The sequence below is a fragment of the Mauremys reevesii genome, linkage group 9 (assembly GCF_016161935.1).
Source record: "Mauremys reevesii isolate NIE-2019 linkage group 9, ASM1616193v1, whole genome shotgun sequence".
Lineage (NCBI taxonomy): Eukaryota > Metazoa > Chordata > Testudines > Geoemydidae > Mauremys > Mauremys reevesii.
In genome coordinates this window covers 61,874,508-61,894,488 of record NC_052631.1, presented here as the reverse complement: position 1 = coordinate 61,894,488, position 19,981 = coordinate 61,874,508, and the positions used below count along the sequence as shown (strand labels likewise).

Here is a 19,981-nt window from a genome sequence, read left to right as displayed (position 1 = left end):
ATCAGATCCAGTACCTCCCGTGCAGTCCATGCTGGGGCTCTTTTTCGATTCTCAGGAGACTGCATTGTTACCTGTGCAGATGAGCTGTGCGTGGTCACCTATGCTGATGAGCTCTCCACGCTGGGGAAGCAGGAAATGAATTTCAAAAGTTCGTGGGGCTTTTCCTGTCTACCTGGCCAGTGCATCAGAGTTCAGAATGCTGTCCAGAGCGGTCACAGTGGTGCACTGTGGGATACCGCCCGGAGGCCAATACCGTCGATTTGCGGCCACACTAACCCTATTCCGACATGTTAATCCCGATATTAGCACTACTCCTCTCGTCGGGGAGGAGTACAGAAACCGATTTAAAGAGCCTTTAAAATCGATATAAGGTGCCTCCTAGTGTGGACGGGTGTGGCGTTAAATCGGTTTTACGCTCCTAAAACCGGTTTAAACGCCTTGTGTAGACCAGGCCACAGAAACATCTACACAATTGCACACTTGCCAGGCCCCAGCTCTAAGTAGTTAGCCAAACCAGCCAGGACCCCAGAGGCAACTGGTATCCTGCCCTTGCAGAGGAAGAGAAGGGGGAGAGGACATTGGAGGGAGGGATCTGAGCCCATGCCTCACCCTGACAGCCCTCTACTGGAACCACAATCCATGCTCCTCATGAACCTGATCAAAGCGGAGAGCCAGGGGAATGGAGACCAAGACCTCCCAGCACAGGGGGTACTAGCTCTGCCCACAGCATTCACATGCACCTCTAACTGGAAGAACAGTATCCCCCTAGAGCAGTGGTCCCCAACGCGGTGCCTGCGGGTGCCATGGCGCCCACCGGGGCATTTATGGGCACCCGCCTAGTGCCCAGCAGGAGAGAGAAGCCACGGTCCCACGCCTGACGAGGACAGAGAACTCAGGCTGCAGGCGCGGTGTTCTCTGTTCCCGGCAGGCACAGAGCCCGCCTAGTGCCCAGCAGGGTAGAGAAACCGCGGACCCGCTCCTGCCAGGGACAGAGAACTCCGGGGCTGCAGGCTGCAGGCGCCGGTGTTCTCGGTCCCAGGCAGGTGTGGGGCCTGCCTAGTGCCTAGCAGGGGAAAGAAGCCAGGGCCCCGCGCCTGCTGGGGACAGAGTACTCCAAGGCTGCAGGCACCGGTGTTCTCTGTCCTCGCAGCTTCTCTCTGGATTCATATATTATGTAATATTACATATGATGTTTTTTGTATTAATGTACAAATACAAAATAAGCCTTGAAAAATTGTTGGCGCCCACCTCACTCTTCTGAAAACATGAATGTGCTACTGGCCACAAAAAGGTTGGGGACCACTGTTCTAGAGCACATCAGATGCTATCCATACAGGGCCCAGCACTCCTCCCAAGAGCCAGCACTGTCTACATGTGCTGAGGAGAGGCTGGTGTCCTGAAGAAAATCAAAGCAAGCCAGGAAACTTGCACATCTCCCCTGCTGGCTATTCTGTAACTCACTGCTAATGCCCCTGCCTGATTGATTCCGTCCTGAGCCCCCCCCCCTCCGTGCAATCTGAAGAGCAGCACCCCACACCTGCTTTCAGGGACCGTCATGGGGTGTGTGTATCCCACGCTGGCCCAGCGACCAAAGGGTTAATACAGGCACTGCCAGCCACTGCTGATTGGAAGCCTGACAGCAGGTGGGAGGATAAAAGAGCTGGGAAGCAGAGGGGCAGGGTGGCTACCAGAGGAGTGAGCAGGCTGGAGAAAGGAACTCCTGCCAGCAAGCTAGTAAAGAGCTGCCCATAACAGCCCAGGTGGCGATGAACTGCCTGACAGGCTGGAGAGCCTGCAGAGACCCAGGGGAAGGTAGGAAGAAGCTCAGGGCACTGTCAGAATCGATGAACCCTGATCCTGCTTATCCAGCTCGAGGGCCCTGAGCTGGTACCCCGAGGCATGGGCGGACCTGGGCTCCCCTCCAGCCTGATAGATTTGGTTTTCAGACTCCTGGTCATCTGCTTCTCTGTGTATTAGTCTTCCTGTCTTGGGGTTTCCATTGGTTCCCATCTGTGACTCTTATTGATTTGTACAGACTGTTATATGCATTTATCTTGCATGTGCTATACCAAGCTTGGCTCCACCAGTCCATTCATACTCCCAGCCCACCCCTGCAGAGTTCTCTACAGGACTGAAACATGGATCAACCAGCACTCTCTCTTCAGCCTCCCACCAGCAACTGTCTAAGATAAAAGCTGCCTTTCTGTACCATTACTCCAGAATCTTCCCATCTTTGTGACCCAATTATGTGTGCAGAAAACCACACCATAGAGTTTAGACCCAGAACATTCAAAGGGCAGGAGTACATGTGGACTGCTACCAATTCCCAGGCTTATTACTGAAAAAGCTCTAATTCCTTCTGCTTGTCAAGAGCCTGTGAAATGATAAACATCCAGTGACAAGGTGTTAGGACCAATCTGTGCTATTGCCTTATAACTTGCTTTATAGTCAAGGGACCCTTTAAAATGCACATCCTCCGCAAACTGTGCTGGTGGGTTGTACAGGGAACAGGCTCTCACATGTTCTAAATGAATCACACTTTCTTGTGGTTTCTGGCTTCTTATTTAGAAAGAGGAATGAAAGACATTCATTCTTATGCTCCAACTTACAGAGGTGATGGGCCAGAACATTAGCAGAGTCTTACTTGGGTTGGGTGGGAAAAGGGTGCAGCTTTTGCAGTGAATAATCTCCTTCACTGCTGGCATATCTGGAGGATTAGGTGGTGGAACTATCCCCAAGCCAGGCATCATGGGGTTGATAGGTGGGATTCCCGTCATCATTCCAAGTGCAGGGTCAAAGTCTGAAATGGGAGAGATTAAGGAAGAGTGTTACTATTTATTATTCCTACTGCAATTGTGCTTAGGCACCACAAACAGGGCCCCATTCTGTTAGGCGGCACACAAACAAATGACGCAAAGACAGGCCCTGGAGCAGAGTGCTCACACTCTAGGATTTACACCATACATGACAGGTGAGTAAACAGAAAAACATAGGGAGGAAGGGAAGGACAAAAGAGAAGAATATGTGCGTAGATGTGGTACAGCACACAAGTAATTTGGGGCATTAGTTTAACTAAAGAGGCAGAGACTCACAACTAGAGCTATGGGAAATGTTGTCAAAGCCATTTTCTATCAGAAAATTGGAAATGTTTCGCTTTCTCATGCACACCTAGGAAAATTTTTCTATCCTACACACCCCAAACACACATTCTGCAGGTGCAACATGAACCGCTACCTTCCCCCTGAAGCAAGAACAGAAGTTGTGCAGGGAAGATATTACAATTTCCAGCTCAGAAACATGTGATTGTTACAACCCAGTGCTTCACTGTTTGCTGACAGGAATACAGCACAAAGGAAATTGACATGGATACTTAATGTGATGGATCCATATACTGCACCAAAGATAAATTCACTAGTGATTCTCCTCCACCCCCAATCTGTGCAATGATAACACAGGGTGCTCTTGGCAGCACAGCATTAGACTGCACTCACATCTTAGCCTGCCTCAAATCTTTTCCATCCCAGATGAAAATGAGCTAGATGCCTACCTGCCCATTTAGGCAGTCTCTGCTGGAGAGAGGCAGGGCTGCAGGTGCATTGACACAGCTGTGTGGAGGGAGCCCAGGATGGAACAGCAAGAGAGCTGTGGGCCAAGACTGAGGTTCACTGACAGAATGGTGTGGACATTTTACATGAAGAATATAATTTTAAAATAAAGATTGCAAAGAAAACCTGAAAATGTGACCAAAGTGTAGGCAGTGCAGTGTGCTCTTCCTGAGTCTGCTGCCAGCCTGGAACTGCAGAGGAAGAACTGCATCATTCAACTCAACAGGACTTTAAATCGAAACCCTAAACATGATAACTTAAATATCTTTGTTGTTAATTACTGCACTGCTGATGATTTTGGAAGAGAAACCTCCAGTCACACTTCTTGTCTCTCAACTTCAAACTGTGCCTATGTCTCCCCAGGTATCAAAGCCCCAACTCTATCCCATGATAAGTATTGCTTTATCAATATAAAACTCCTTGGTGTGTGGGGACAGCGTAAAACAAACTGGATGCAATATCAAAATAAACAACATGGGGCCCCGAGTGCATTATTCGTGTTCACATTTAATTCATTACAACCTCACTTTTTTTTTTTAACAGTAACCACTAGAAGACTGCAAAGTCCTGGAATTAGGCTGTAGAATTTAGGTCCAGCTTGTGGTGGGGCACATGAGGTCTTGGATGTAGGTGGATAAAACAAATGTAGCAAGTTAGAGGATATTTGTGTGTTCAATTTGTTCCCTTCAGGGTGGTGGGCTTCACTTCAACCTGCCTAAATGTCAGCTAATTCTGCTCTTCTGAATGATGGGCTGCATGTGTTCTCCTCTGGCCACAAGGTGGCAGCATTTCATGTGCTGCTCCAAGGTTAGAGAATCAGTTTTTGTTTCTTTGCAGAAGATTGTCAGGCAGCCCACAAAAGCCAGTCCCTAAGCTGGGAAGGTAGCCTGGATGCTGGCCACTTGTAGTTGTTCCTGGCACAACTGATGGCTGACTCTGGTAGATGAGTTTTACTTTCTTCTGCTTTATCCTGCCATGTTTTTCCCAGAGCTGCATTTCTGCAGCAGCTCGATACATGGCTCAGTTTTGCTTGCCTAATTTGGCTTTGTTTAAATTCAATACACATTTTTCCATTTATTTTACACCATGCCCAAGCTTTTAGTGTGACATGGGTTCATACTGACAATGCAGATGTTGGGGCAGCGGAGATGGGCTGCTAGGGTTTTGGTACCAAGGAGGGCAGTTTGGGTTTCAGCACCCAGGAGGTGTCTGAAGCTCTAACTCTGGGTAGGTAATCTTTCTCTTCTATCCCGGCCTCTTGTTGGTAGGGGCAGAGGTTACCTGATGTTTTTAAAGAGTTCAGCTCCCAGATCCAGCTCACAAACCCTTAAGAGGAACCAGACACCCTACTTCTCCCCCAAACTGCATGGCATCTAACCATAATGGGCAGCACATTAGCTGGATGTTTCTGATAAAATGACAGGTAATGAAATAGTTAATATCAACACTTAGGAAAAGGAAGTTATTTACCCTTTGTAACTGGAGTTTTTTCAGGCATGTGGTCCCTATCCGTATTCCACTGTGGGTACAAAAGCACTCCATGCACCTGAGACCAGAAAATACTTGCAAGTAGTGTCCATAGGTTCATGCCTGTGCACTCCCGCACTCCTCTTGCTCTGCACCAAGGGCATTAGGAACAGGGGTGGTGCAAAGCGACAGCCTCTCCAGTTCCTTCTCTACCACAAATAGACACAATCTGAAGCAGAGGGGAAGTTGAGTGGGTAGTGGAATACAGAGAGGGATCCTGAAGAACTCCAGTTATACAAAGGGTAAACAACTTTCCTTTCTTCTTCGAGTGTTGGTCCCTACCTGTATTGTACTCTGGATGACTGACAGCCAGTATGCAGAGAGGAGGAGGGTGCAAGGATGTAAGTGGTATGGCTGCTTGTAGAACTACTGTTCCAAAAGATGCGTCAGCGAAATAGGCTTGGACCAAGGCGTAATGTCTCATGAATGCGTGGATGGAGCTCCACGTAGCAGCCCTGCAAATGTCAATCAGGCAGGGATATCTCTTGAAGTGATGCTACTGAGGATGCTTGTGCTTTCATAGAGTAAGCCCATACGTCATAGGAGGAGGATGTGCCAGCTCATAAAGTAGGATACAACCAGAGATCCATTTACAGATTACCTGGGAAGAAACAGCTTGTCCTCTGACTCGTTCAGCTGTGACAATAGCCAGCCTAGGTGACTTTCTGATCTGTTTTGTCCTCTGCAGCTAAAATGCCAACATTTGTCTTACATCAAGGGAATGATGTCTCTTCTCAACAGAAGCATGGGGCTTTGGGAGAATACAAGTAAGTGGATAGTCTGATTATGTGAAACTCCAAAGCTGCCTTCAGAGTGAATTTTGTGTGTAGTCACAGTGAGACTTTGGTGTTTATGGAATATAGTGCATAATGGATCGGTCATTATGGTTCCATGTTGACCTACCCTGGACAAGATGATGGCAGCAAAGAAGGTGGCCTTGGTTGACAGGTAAAACATTGAACACATAGCTAAGCCAACACAAAGGTGGCTTAGTGAGTGTAGAAAATACTAATTTAAGATCCCAATGAGGGGCTGGCTTCATCAGTGGAAAAGTTCTAAGTAAAACTCTTAAGAATCTAGACATGGCTGGGTGAACAAAGACAAGTAGCCCTCCCACTGGTGGGTGACACATGCTGATTGTCGCCAGGTGACCCTGTAGTGAACTAAGGGAAAGACCTGCTGTCTTAAGGGTAAGGAGATAATCTATGCTAGCAGCAATACCCGCTGTCTTTAGAGACCTATCATACTGCTGGGCACACACACAGAAACACTTTCACTGAGCTAGGTAGCATTTCCTGTAGTGTCCTTTCTGCTATTACTGGGAACGGTTTGCACAGCTTCAGAGCAGGAGCATTCTAGGCCCAATGCTCACCCAAATACCAAGCTCTAAGGTGAAGAGCATCCGGGCTGAGATTCCTGACCCTGCTGTTCTCTTGAATCAAAGAGATCCAGGAAAGGTTGAATGCTGATGAGCGGACAGATTGAGATTTGCAAGAGACTTGGGAACCAGAACTTTTGGGCCATTTGGGCATAATGTTCCAAAGAACCTAGGGTAGCAGTGGGGTAGGAGGAAAGACACAGTTCAAGCGGTCTGTCCAAGGGAGTAGGAGACCATTGCTTCTGAATTACTGGCCTTGAACTCCCTTGGAGCAGTGTACGTTGCACTTCCTATTCTCCTGGGAGGCAAACAGGTCCCAGGTTGAGGCTCCCCACTTACTGAAGATGTTGTTCACCACTAACAACATAAGAGAACTGAAGAATACTGGGTCCACACTGGTCAGACCAATGGTCCATAAAGCCCAGTATCCTGTCTTCCAACAGTGGTCGATGTCAGGTGCTTCCGATGGAATGAACACAACAGGGCAATTATTGAGTGATCCATTCCATCTTCCACTCCCAGCTTCTGGCAGTAAGAGGCTAGGGACACTCAGAGCACGGGATTACACCCTGACCATCTTAGCTAATAGCCATTAATGGCTATTATCCACCATGAACTTATCTAATTCTTTTTTGAACCCAGTTATACTTTTGGCCTTTACAACATCCCCGGAAATGAGTTCCACAGGTTGACTGTGCATTGTGTAAGAAGTACTTACTTTTGTGTTTTAAAGCTGCTGCCTTTTGATTTCATTGGGAGACGCCTGATTCTTGTGTTATATGAAGGGGTAAATAACACCTCCTTATTCACTTTCACCACACCAGTCATGATTTTGTAAATCTCTATCACAGGGGTGGCCAACCTGTGGATCCGGAGCCACATGTAGCTCTTCAGAAGTTAATATGTGGCTCCTTGTATAGGCACCGACTCCGGGGATGGAGCTACAGACACCAACTCTCCAATGTGCTGGGGGGTGCTCACTGCTCAACCGCTGGCTCTGCCACGGGCCCTGCCCCCTCCCCTTAGCCTGCCATGCCCTCACTCCTTCCCCTCCCCCCCGAGCCTCCTGCATGTCACAAAACAGCTGATCGGGATGTGCGGGTAGGGAGGTGGAGGCGCTGATCGGCAGGGCTGCCAGTGGGTGGGAGGCGCTGGGAGTGGGGGCAGAGCTGATGAGGGGCTGCTGACGTATTACAGTGACTCTTTGGCAATGTACATTGGTAAATTCTGGCTCCTTCTCAGGCTCAAGTTGGCCACCCCTGCTCTATCATATCCCCGCCTTAGTCATCTCTTTTCCAAGCTTTTTAATCTCTCCTCAGATGGAAGCTGTTCCATACCCTTAATCATTTTTGCTGCTCGACTCTGTACATTGTCCATTTCATTTTGTTTGTGAGTTTTTTTGGCAATTGGCTCTGGTTTAAGAGAATGTAGCTCATGTTCCCTCTCTGAACTCCCACACAAAGCTCCCATTTGCTGCTCCTGGTCACAGTGATTTAGGAACCCATGAAATTTGTTGTGATTGCCATAAAATTTGACAAGCGGGAGGAGCTTGGGCTCATGGGAAGTAGGGGCCAGAGCTGAAGGCAACACGGCTTGAGCTTGCAGCACCACATTCTGCACCTGCAGGATTGCAACTCAGGTCTGCAAGGCTCCCACTATCTGTATCAGAGATAGTGGCCTTTGTAGGATCCATGCTTGCCGTATAGTTCTCTTATTATTGTTGGGTTTTTTGGACTGCTCAAACTGGCAGAGTCAGAGATACAGGTAGTCATGCCTTGTGGTTGGAGCAGGAGTCAGGCTTAGTGATTAGAGCAGGGGTGTAGCCAGGAATAGGAGCCCAGGATCAGAGCCGGAGTCAAAGGCCAAGTGGCGGAGCTGAGGGTCAGAAATGAGTTACCATGAGTGAGGCAAGACAGGGGCAAGGCTAGGAACAAGCCGGCACAAGAGCTATCATAGCCACTGGCAAAGGCTTTGAGCAGCCACTGAACTTCAGAGCTGGTCTTCTGCTTCTTCCAATCAATCAGGTGGTGTGGCCAATCAGGCAGCCTACTACAGACTAGCTGTGCTCATTAGGTTGCCCAGAGGCTGGCTCTGCAGCAGGCCCTGCTTCCTCACACTCTGTGTTAATGTGGCTTGCTATGCTCTGCACAATGCCTGTGAGGAGAAGATGGAGCTTTTCGCCAGGAGCGGACTCAAGCCACTGCTGGATTTCTGAACCGGTACACACAGTCAGACAGTGCACTGGTTCTGACTGGTGCTGAATCCAGATGTGCAATGGAAATCACAGATGCTTTGTGCATTCTTATAACGGGTATGCACAGTTCCACGCATGAGGAGAATGAAATGGTGTTTGAGGTTGTTGTGTGAGAGAGATTTTGGAAAACATATTGGTATTGTGCATCATGAGTAAGGCTAAGATTTTGTCACGGATATTATTAGTAAAAGTCACGGATAGATCTTAGGCAAAACAGAAAAATTCACTGAAGCTGTAACCTGACCCTAACTTTTACTGAAGATGTCCCTGACAAAATGGGGATCTGCGGATCCCCACACTACTTCAAGCAGGGCAGCTGCAGGGACTAGGAGCTGTCTGTAGCAGCTGGGAACTGTAGGATACCCCTCCCACCTGCAGCTCCCAGCATCCACAGGGGCCAGGATCTTGGGTTCCTCCGCAGCAGCTCGGAGCTGCCTGCCACCCCTGGTGGCTGCAACAGCCGGGAGCTCAGTGGTTCCCTGTGGCAGGAAAAGGCCAGGGTAGAGACCGTCGAATCTTGGAAATCAACGAATGGCTACGCAGATGGTGTTGGAGAGAAGGGTTTGGATTCTTTGACCATGGGATGGTCTTCCAAGAAGAAGGATTGCTAGGCAGAGACAGGCTCCACCTCACGAAGAGAGGGAAGAGCATCTTTGCAAGCAGGTTGGCTAACCTAGTGAGGAGGGCTTTAAACTAGGTTCACCGGGGGAAGGAGACCAAAGCCCCGAGGTAAGTGGGGAAGTGGGATATCCGGAGAAAGCACAAGTAGGTGAGTGCAAGAGGGGAGGGCTCCAGCCCCATACTGGGACACCAGGACGATCAGTGAGTTATCTTACACAAATGCAAGAAGCCTGGGGAACAAGCAGGGAGAACTAGAAGTCCTGGCACAGTCAAGGAATTATGATGTAATTGGAATAACAGAGACTTGGTGGGATAACTCACATGATTGGAGTACTGTCACGGATGGATATAAACTGTTCAGGAAGGACAGGCAGGGCAGAAAAGGTGGGGGAGTTGCGTTGTATGTAAGAGAGCAGTATAACATGATGGGGAAAGGAGTCGAGGAAAGCTGGCTGTATTTTAAAGAATCCTCATTGAGGTTGCAGGAACAAACCATCCCGATGTGTAGGAAGAAAAGTAAATATAGCAGGCGACCAGCTTGGCTTAACAGTGAAATCCTTGCTCGTCTTAAACACAAAAAAACAGCTTACAAGAAGTGGAAGATTGGACAAATAACCAGGGAGGAGTATAAAAGTATTGCTCAGGCATGCAGGAGTGAAATTAGGAAGGCCAAATCACACTTGGAGTTGCAGCTGGCCGGAGATGTTAGGAGTAACAAGAAGGGTTTCTTCAGATATGTTAGCAACAAGAAGAAAGTCAAGGAAAGTGTGGGCCCCTTGCTGAATGAGGGAGGGAACCTAGTGACAGAGGATGTGGAGAAAGCTAGTGTACTCAATGCTTTTTTTGCCTCTGTCTTCACAGACAAGGTCAGCTCCCAGACAGCTGCACTCTGCAGCACGGTATGGGGAGGAGGTGACCAGCTCTCTGTGGGGAAAGAAGTAGTTCGGGACTATTTAGAAAAGCTGGTCGAGCACAAGTCCATGGGGCCGGATGCACTGCATTCAAGGGTGCTAAAGGAGTTGGCCGATGAGATTGCAGAGCCATTGGCCATTATCTTTGAAAAATCATGGCGACTGGGGGAGGTCCCAGATGACTGGAAAAAAGCTAATGTAGTGCCCATCTTTAAAAAAGGGAAGAAGGAAGATCCAGGGAACTACAGGCCAGTCAGTCTCACCTCAGTCCCTGGAAAAATCATGGAACAGGTCCTCAAGGAATCAATTCTGAACCACTTAAAGGAGGGGAAAGTGATCAGGAACAGTCAGCATGGATTCACCAAGGGCAAGTCATGCCTTACTAACCTAATTGCCTTCTATGATGAGATAACCGGCTCTGTGGATGAGGGGAAAGCAGTGGATGTGCTATTTCTGGACTTTAGCAAAGCTTTTGATACAGTCTCCCACAGTATTCTTGCCAGCAAGTTAAAGAAGTATGGGCTGGATGAATGGACGGTAAGGTGGATAGAGAACTGGCTAGATGGTTGGGCTCAACGGGTAGTGATCAATGGTTCCATGTCTAGTTGGCAGCCGGTATCAAGTGGAGTGCCCCAAGGGTCGGTGCTGGGGCCGGTTTTGTTCAATATTTTCATTAACGATCTGGAGGATGGTGTGGACTGCACCCTTAGCAAGTTTGCAGATGACACTAAACTGGGAGGAGTGGTTGATACGCTGGAGGGTAGGGATAGGATACAGAGGGACCTAGACACATTAGAGGATTGGGCCAAAAGAAATATGATGAGGTTCAACAAGGACAAGTGCAGAGTCCTGCACTTAGGACGGAAGAATCCCATGCACTGTTACAGACTAGGGACCGAATGGCTGGGCAGCAGTTCTGCAGAAAAGGACCTAGGGGTTACGGTGGACGAAAAGCTGAATATGAGTCAACAGTGTGCCCTTGTTGCCAAGAAGGCTAATGGCATTTTGGGTTGTATAAGTAGGGGCATTTCCAGCAGATCGAGAGATGTGATCATTCCCCTCTATTCAGCACTGGTGAGGCCTCATTTGGAGTACTGTGTCCAGTTTTGGGCCCCACACTACAAGAAGGATGTGGATAAATTGGAGAGAGTCCAGTGGAGGGCAACAAAAATGATTAGGGGGCTGGAGCACATGACTTATGAGGAGAGGCTGAGGGAACTGGGATTGTTTAGCCTGCAGAAGAGAAGAATGAGGGGGGATTTGATAGCTGCTTTCAACTACCTGAAAGGGGGTTCCAAAGAGGATGGATCTAGACTGTTCTCAGTGGTAGAAGATGACAGAACAAGGAGTAATGGTCTCAAGTTGCAGAGGGGGAGGTTTAGGTTGGACATCAGGAAAAACTTTTTCACTAGTAGGGTGGTGAAGAACTGGAATGGGTTACCTAGGGAGGTGGTGGAATCTCCTTCCTTAGAGGTTTTTAAGGTCAGGCTTGACAAAGCCCTGGCTGGGATGATTTAGTTGGGTTTGGTCCTGCTTTGAGCAGGGGGTTGGACTAGATGACCTCCTGAGGTCCCTTCCAACCCTGAGATTCTATGATTCTATGATCTCCCACGGTCCAGAGCTCGGGGGTTCCCCCACTGCTGTCAGGGAGCAGGGGGTCCCCAGCTGCTGCCCGCCAGGAGCTGGGGGGAGGGGGGTCTTCCACTGCCCTCAGCGGTAGGGAACTGGGCAGATTCCCCACAGCCCCCACAGCTTCTTGCTCCAGCAGGCAGGAGGGGAACCTGCAGCTCCCGACCACGACAGGCTGAAGTCACAGAGGTTGCTGGAAGTCACGGATTCCGTGACTAAATTGCAGCCTTAATCATGAGTTCTGGAAACACTTTCATGAAGAGTATGAAGGCGTGTTCTGTATTTTATTCAGCCTGGCAATGTGCTGCCATTCATCATTTATGAATTACTGAGATGATAATTTGTAAGTTTTTATTATGAAACTTTCACATTGGGTGTGTGATGACATTCATTAAGGTTTGTGCCACTTGTTTAATTATGTACAATAAAACTTGTTATTGTGGCCTTGTGTGCAAATCAAACATTTTATTTTACACAGGTATTTACACACTGTACCAACCAGTAATGCAGACCAGCTGCCATCATGGCAAGGAGCGCAATGATATAACCGAACTTGGTCCAAAACCAGTCAAAGTCCATGCTCTCCTTGTTTTTTCTCACATGTTTTGCATGTGTGGGCCACACCTGGACAGCAGTGGATGCAAGTACAAGGTACATTGGTCCATTCCATGTGCTAGTATTTATCTAGAGCAGGACTCAGGCTCTGACCCACCCCCTAGCAGGGTCCACGGGCCTGAGTCAAGAAGGCTTCCTGGCTTGAGTCAGACTAATTTCTGTCGTGGACGGAACAGGAGTTTAGGCTTGAACTGGAGTTCAAGTGTGCTGTGTAGATAGACTTCTCCATTAACCTCTGCCCTACTCTATCATTTAACCCCATACTATTTTCTCTACTCTGCCTTGTGTCTAATTGATTCAAAGCTTGTTCACTGTTGAATTAACTTATCAGCGAACCATTACTGGCCCAGTTCCAGAGCGTCAGTATGAAGCAAGCAAAGTGAACAGCTTTGTTGTGGCATGAAACATGGCTGCAGCCCTGGGCTCACCACACACAACTCAGCCAATGCCTCTCACTCCTGACCTGCTCATGCCTGCTGTTCCAGTCTCAGCCTTTATATTGGGCCCTGTGTGGTAACTCTTCCAGAGCATTGGGAGGGGAGTTGAAATGTTATTAAACACCCATCAAACTAAACTTAAGTTCATCTTTTTAAATCAGCACAGTTTAGACCAGGGGTCGGCAATCTCCGCTTCCCGCAGCTCCCATTGGCCGGGAACAACGAAGCGCAGCCACTGGGAGCTGTGGGGGGCCGTGCCTGCGGATGGTCAATGTAAACAAAATGTCTCACGGCCGCCAGTGGATTACCCTGAGGGGCTGCATGCCAAAGGTTGCCAACCCCTGGTTTAGACTCTGGCCTCTAGATAAGTCACCTTGCACAGTCTGTGCATTTTAGGCATTCATCACCGTTGTGGGTTTTTGAGGCAGAAATAAATATCAGTTTAGGTAAACGCCTCTAAATATGTCCTCAGTGCTGACAGCAGTTAGCAAATTAATGACAGACATAGCATCAATTAAGTTACATACCAGGCAGCAGCGGCTGCCCTGACATTCCCATCGGTGCCATCCCTAGATTGTTCATCGCAGTGGCCCAGGCAGTGAGGTCTGACATAGGCAAGCCCATTGGGGTGGAATCTGCATTCAGATTTCTAACACCATCTGCTAAAAGGAGAAGTTGATTAATTTGAGTGTTTGGAAGCTTGGTGCTCCGCCTGTTTCTCTACAAAGCAAACATTACCCAACAAGGTTCTGCAGTATCTACACCAGTGGCTCTCAACCTTTCCAGACTACTGTACCCCTTTCAGGAGTCTGATTTGTCTTGCGTACCCCCAAGTTTCACCTCACTTAAAAACGACTTGGTTACAAAATCAGACACAAAAATACAAAAGTGTCACAGCACACAGTTACTGAAAAATTGCTGACTTTCTCATTTTTACCATATAATTGTAAAATAAATCAATTGGAATATAAATATTTGTACTTACATTTCAGTGTATAGTATATAGAGTGGTATAAACAAGTCATTGTATAAAATTTTAGTTTGCACTGACATCACTAGTGCTTTTTATGTGCATGTTGTAAAACTAGGCATCTAGATGAGTTGATGTACCCCCGGGAAGATCTCTGCGTACCTGCAGGGGTACATGTACCCCTGGTTGAGAATCACTGATCTGCACCAACAGTGACCTTGATCCCAGCACCAGCACTGTGCCACTTGGTGAAAGAGCTGCTGCCATCATACGCTGTAGAAGACTTTCCAAAGAAAAAAGGTTGGTGTCATCCCCATGACTATTAGTTTCAGGTGTAGCTCCTCCATTGTTCTTGAGAGGAGCTCACAGAGCCCTTGTAGATGTGCTGTTTTGTGGGGGAGGCAGCCTTTTCATCTTCTGACAGAAGCATAGAAACTGGGGCACAGATCCTCAGGGTTTGTAAACTCACATAGCTCAAATGAGGTCACGGCCAATATACACCAGCTGAGGCGCTGGTCCCTTCCCATTTGGAAACATTTATTTCATATTAGCAGAAAAAATTAACCACTTTCAGTATATTTCCCTTCACGCTGGAAGTTATGTGTAAATTTTTAACAGTGAGGGTAATTAATTTACCAAGGGTCGTGGTAGACTCTACATCACTGACAATTTTGAAATCAGGATTGGGTGTTTTTCTAAAAGATCTGCTGTAAGGATTATTTTGTGAATGTTCTATGGTTTGTGTTATACAGGAGGCCAGACTACATGATCACAATGGTCCCTTCCAGCTTTCGAACCTATGAATCTGTGAACTTGCTGAAAGGCTCTGAAGACAAAAGGAAGGGCAATAACAGGGAGGAGAGATGGCACTGAGGATAGGTTTCTCCAGTCAAGCAGTCAAGCGATTCAAGAGCAAAAGGAATAGGAACTAGATAAGAGAGATCAGTTAAAGGAGAAAGCGGGAGGACCGAAGATAGGGCCGGATGGGGCTGAGGGGTTAGAGGGACATGGTACCACACCTCAGCGAAGAGACTAAAGAGGAGGAGAGCACAGAACTACACAGAAGAGGGGAGTTTATTCCTCCGTCCCACATCGTGTACAACATAATGCTGAAAAGGCCTTACTCTTAATTGCACAGTGGTCCTCTTTATAACCATGCACAATCCATGCTGAGGGCAGTCATTTCCCATTGTTCATAAAGATTCCATGTGCCAGCAAGTAAATCAACATCACTAGACACAAAGCCCATATAACTAAGCTAGGCCAAAGTCATGAATTTATAGCACCTATATATATAGAAAAAAGATTCATGTGGTGACAAAGCATCATATTTCATGTCAAAGGCATACATGTATGAAGCCTGCTATATGCCAGTGCTCTGTTGTTCATGTTTACAATATTCCATCCACTAACTTTACAAGTACAGGGCCTTCACCAAATGTACGAGGTCTTCAGCATATGACTGAACTTTATGCTCTTCTGAAAAAGTGATGGGGAAGATATTAGTACAGCACTGGGACTCTTCTGAATTTGAATTGTCCCAAGGGTGTGGGTCACATCCCAAGATTATTGCTGTTGCAGGGGCCTTGGGCACTGGCGCACCTCAGTCCCTCCTATTCTCTACCTGTGGCACATAACAGTCTAGTCTCCTGTGGGCTGTGATACTTTGATCTCATTTCAGTTGCTGGGTTCAGTTTATGAGTGGCTGGGTGGTACTGGTGGCCTGTGGTATACAGGAGGTCAGACTACATGATCTGGTGGTCCCTTCTGGCCTTAAACTCTATGACTCAAGCCATTCAAATTATTTCTTAAAGCTGTTAGAAAAAGCTTTCATCCAGAAATAATACAGCTTCCAAACTTGGTATTTGGGAAGGTGGGAGGCTGACAGAGCTATTGGGCAAATGAAGGTAATTCTAGTGACCTAAATTGTGAATGCTTTGGAATGTTTTGGGTTTGTTTTGTATACTGGAACCTTTACTTTGAATGTTCTGGTTTTTAATATTAGGTCACTGCTGACAAATCTCTGACAGACATTGAATTGGTATCTAATAATCTAACAATACTGAAATGTTATAATTTTATGAACACTGTGTGTTACCTAGCCACTGAAGTGGAGTTATTGTATATTGGGTTATAAGACCTCCTTATACGAATGTGTTGTTCAAGCTTAATAGGGGGCAATGAGTAAAACAAGCAGGAAAAGAGCACAATAGATCAAGACAAGCAACCTCCCAACACACAAGGAGGGCAATTACAAGACAGTGAATCCTGGCTCCAGGTTGAAGTGACACAGCCGTTCTGCTAATCTGGGAATGAAGAGATCAAAAGAATCTTTAAAAAGCCCTTCTCAGGAGAGGAAGGGGAGGGGAGTATCAATTGTTGGGTGGACAGGGTGGACACAGAGAGAGGCCCAGCAGAGGTGTTCAAACCAGTTGGCATACATATAAACTGGTTTATTGTTATTATAGTTCTTCTCTCATTGAAAGAATTACCAATAGATTTCCTATTTTATTTTCCAGATATAAAGTTATTTCACATAAAAGAAATAGAAGACAAATGTTCACTTTTATTATTTATTTTATAGCTGTCAAACAACACTCTTATTTACTTATCCGTCTATTGGCAGAGGAAAATTCACACACAAGTGGATTCATTTACCTTCATTTGCATACAAGGAATGTCTTTACATTCCTATCTACCTAACAGCAGCAGCAGTATTTCTTAGGATCTGTGGAATGAGGAGTCATCCCTGAACTGTAGCCTGATCAAGCAACATGCAGTGAGAGTCATTCCTGCACTAGGCTCCAGCCAACCCACAAGCCAGGAGCTAGTCTGAGGATACTCCAACCAGGTATATAAACCTCACAGGTAAAACAGCAGCTCAGTCTGCTCAGCATCACTTCATGGCTTGGAACTCTCCTCTGCCTGACAATGGTGACAGATTCCACAGGGTCCAGTCCTACTCTTGCTCCAGTGTTGTCCCCAGTCCTGTTCCAGCCCTGATCAGCTCCAGCCTAGCTCCCAGCCCTACCCCTGCCTTCTTCCAACCTTGCTCCTGACTCCCAATTCCGGCTCTGACCCCCAAGGCCTGAGTGCCACTGCTCCGACCACTAGGCCTGAGCATTCTTACCTCAGTTTCTGACAGGTTTCAATTAATTGTCAATATGAAGTCAAAGGAGAATTTTCCATAACAATTTAGTTTTCCCAATTATATGTTTTTTTCCATTTTTCATGGCTTTTCATTTCTCAGAGAAAATAGTAAAGTTTCATTATTAACCTGTCATCAGTAAAAATTGGTATACAAATTAAATAAGTATCTTGCATTTATTTCTATTCACCATCTATTTTACTATCACAGAAAACTAGAGAAATGTGCTTTCTGAAACTTTTTTGAACATTAGTTAAGGTTGATCTTGGACTTTTTTCCCCTTCAAACTATATAAATCTAGGAAATAAAAAGAGAAAGTTTACTTTTCCACTTTCATTTCTAAGAATAAACCATTACTGATATTCTGTGTATTCCATTAGGATCTAAAAATCACATTACCACAATTCAATAATAACCTGCTATGGAGCCTGAACTCCATCCACTGCTACTTGCAAGAACATTGCATGATTTGGAAAATTAGTGTGGAAATCAATGCAAATTTAGCAAAGATAATATAGATATGGGTGGAATGAAAAAGAGAATAATGTCTGGAAAAAGAAATATTAAGAAACCTAAACAGACATTAGCTAGTAAATTGACCGTGTAGTTTAAAGCTTTTTGAATTGGGGACCCTCTGTCTTCCTCATAACATGGGCTGTCTCTTTCCCATTCTACCTGGCCGAATAGGAATATTGCCTTCCCTGTGGTTGCAAGCCTACAAGAAAAGGATCAATGCATGTGGGATTCAGTGTGTGTACTCTGCAGATAGTGATACATGCAATCTAAGCAGCACATGGCAGGCTTGCAGAGCTGAGAAAAGACCCACTGTTTCCAACTCACAATTTTACTGAGAGTCTCATAATATTTGGTATTTTTCTTAAAGCCCCAGTCCCTGGAATCATGAGATTACATAAGAATCTCAGCTTTCATTTTTTCAATGGTTTGGGAAATGCTGGCCTAGATGATCAGCAGAGATCTGCTTTGACAAAGTGATAAATTCCAGCTGTTTTGGGTTAAAATTCACACTAGTCTTGAACTCTGTTTAAAGAGTTCTAGACACCATTTGACTAGGGTGACCAGATAGCAAGTGTAAAAAATCAGGGAGTGAGGGGCAATAGTTGCCTATATAAGAAAATGTGAATTCTGAAGGCTCAAAGACCAGAAAGCAAATGAAAGGCACTCAACATTTACTGTGTTTTAATAGCTCATGATTTTAGCCAGTCTCATAATTTTGGGGGCCTGAGTCATCATTTTTGAGTCACGATTTCAAAACGATTAACAACACACAGGGTGTTGGAGTCTGGCACATCCACTTCTCCAGATGAAGACACCCTCATATCTATATATAAATGGCAACTAGCCTCAATATACAGAAGTGAAGGGAGCACACAGGAAGCCACGACCAATTTTTCACACCAATCTGATCCAAAACAGAAAACCTACTGCTGGCTAATCCAGCCTTGAGCACGTACCAAGCTGTGATTCCAGTTATTTCTAGCTATCCAGTGACAAGTGACAGAAACTGATCCCCCAGTAACTCTGAATTACTGACACAGCAGGAACTAAAAGCTACTTTGCTTTGCCATTTTAAGCAGAAGCCTCAGTTGTTTCCCTCAGATACTCTTCCCCAGCTAAATACATAATGTTTCTGTCTGGCTCACTTGCAGGAATGTTTGTTCTCTTTCTCTTCTTGCTTGACTCCCCTCCATTCTCAACTGCACTTTCAGAAACCAGAGGGCCAGTGGTGTTGGTAAACTGCAGAGATCCGTTGTTAGTGGCAGGATCAAAGGGCAGCTGGCTTAATCCTGTAAAAGAGAAATAACTCATTAGGGGGATATTTTCAGATTTTCGTGATCTTCATACAGTATCTCAGAAATTGGAGAAGAAAAGACACATCAGATACCATATACTGCATGCCCTGAGGGGCTAGTGCAGGATTCTTTCCCTCATTCTGTTCTCCAGGGATTTGTCTGATAGCTATCACAGCAAGCCAGGGTTGAATGAGTTCCCCCTCCCTGCCCTGTTGATGAACTGGGGGAAAAGACATAAGGAACTGACTGTATTTGCATAGACACACTTACTTTACTCAGGTCAGAGGCTCCCCGGCTACTTACTGGCATGACCCCATTTTAATTAACTATTTTTCCACGACCCCAGACAGCATGGAGGATGTCATTTGGCTATACATAATGGTATCCTCTGCACAGCATATTCTCATACATATGGTGTGTGACGTCCTGCTGTGCGGATACCATTATGTACAGCCAAATGACATCCTCCATAAACCTTGACTCGCACACATGCATGGAGCACAATGGCATACTGCGCACACTTGGGACCACCTCACCACCTATGCTGATGGTGTGACCCCACTTGAGATTGTGACCCACGGTTTGGGAAATGCTGGCCTAGATGATCAGCAGAGATCTGCTTTGACAAAGTGATAAATTCCGGCTGTTTTGGGTTAAAATTCACATTAGTCTTGAACTCTGTTTAAAGAGTTCTAGACACCATTTGACTAGGGTGACCAGATAGCAAGTGTAAAAAAATCAGGGAGTGGGGGGCAATAGTTGCCTATATAAGAAAATGCCCCCAAAATCGGGCCTGTCCCTACAAAATCAGGACATCTGGTCACCCTACATTTGACCCTCCCCCTCCAGTGTTTAAAGATGGATCTGATCAGACCAGACGCAATTTAAAGTCCTTATTTCAGTTCAGTGATCACAAGAGCTGAAATCACAGATGAGCGGTCTAGGGGTTGAACCTTACACTTGATGTGGGGACAGTGTCGCAGGGAGAGACAGTACAAAGCATACAGAAGCAGTTGGGTTCCCCACTAGCCAGTGAAATCTCTAAGAACTGGGCTAAAGGATGGAATCTCGGAAC

At 46.4% G+C, this 19,981-nt stretch overlaps 1 protein-coding gene across 8 annotated transcripts in view; it reads right to left on the bottom strand.

Moving 5' to 3' along the window:
- ENOX2 (ecto-NOX disulfide-thiol exchanger 2) overlaps window positions 1-19,981 on the bottom strand; it is a 168,081-nt gene that overhangs the window by 95,350 nt on the left and 52,750 nt on the right. For 7 of the 8 annotated variants that reach the window (XR_005584688.1, XR_005584689.1, XM_039488634.1 and 4 more), the window contains 3 exons: window positions 18,757-18,900; window positions 13,505-13,639; window positions 2,645-2,800 (listed from right to left, as the gene is read on the bottom strand). Coding sequence is in view for 6 of the 8 variants with exons in the window: in XM_039488634.1 (XP_039344568.1) it covers window positions 2,645-2,800; window positions 13,505-13,639; window positions 18,757-18,900 (435 nt within the window). In the remaining 2 variants the exon portion in view is untranslated. The remainder of the gene's footprint in view (window positions 1-2,644; window positions 2,801-13,504; window positions 13,640-18,756; window positions 18,901-19,981) is intronic. The other variant, XM_039488635.1, reaches the window with a different exon arrangement.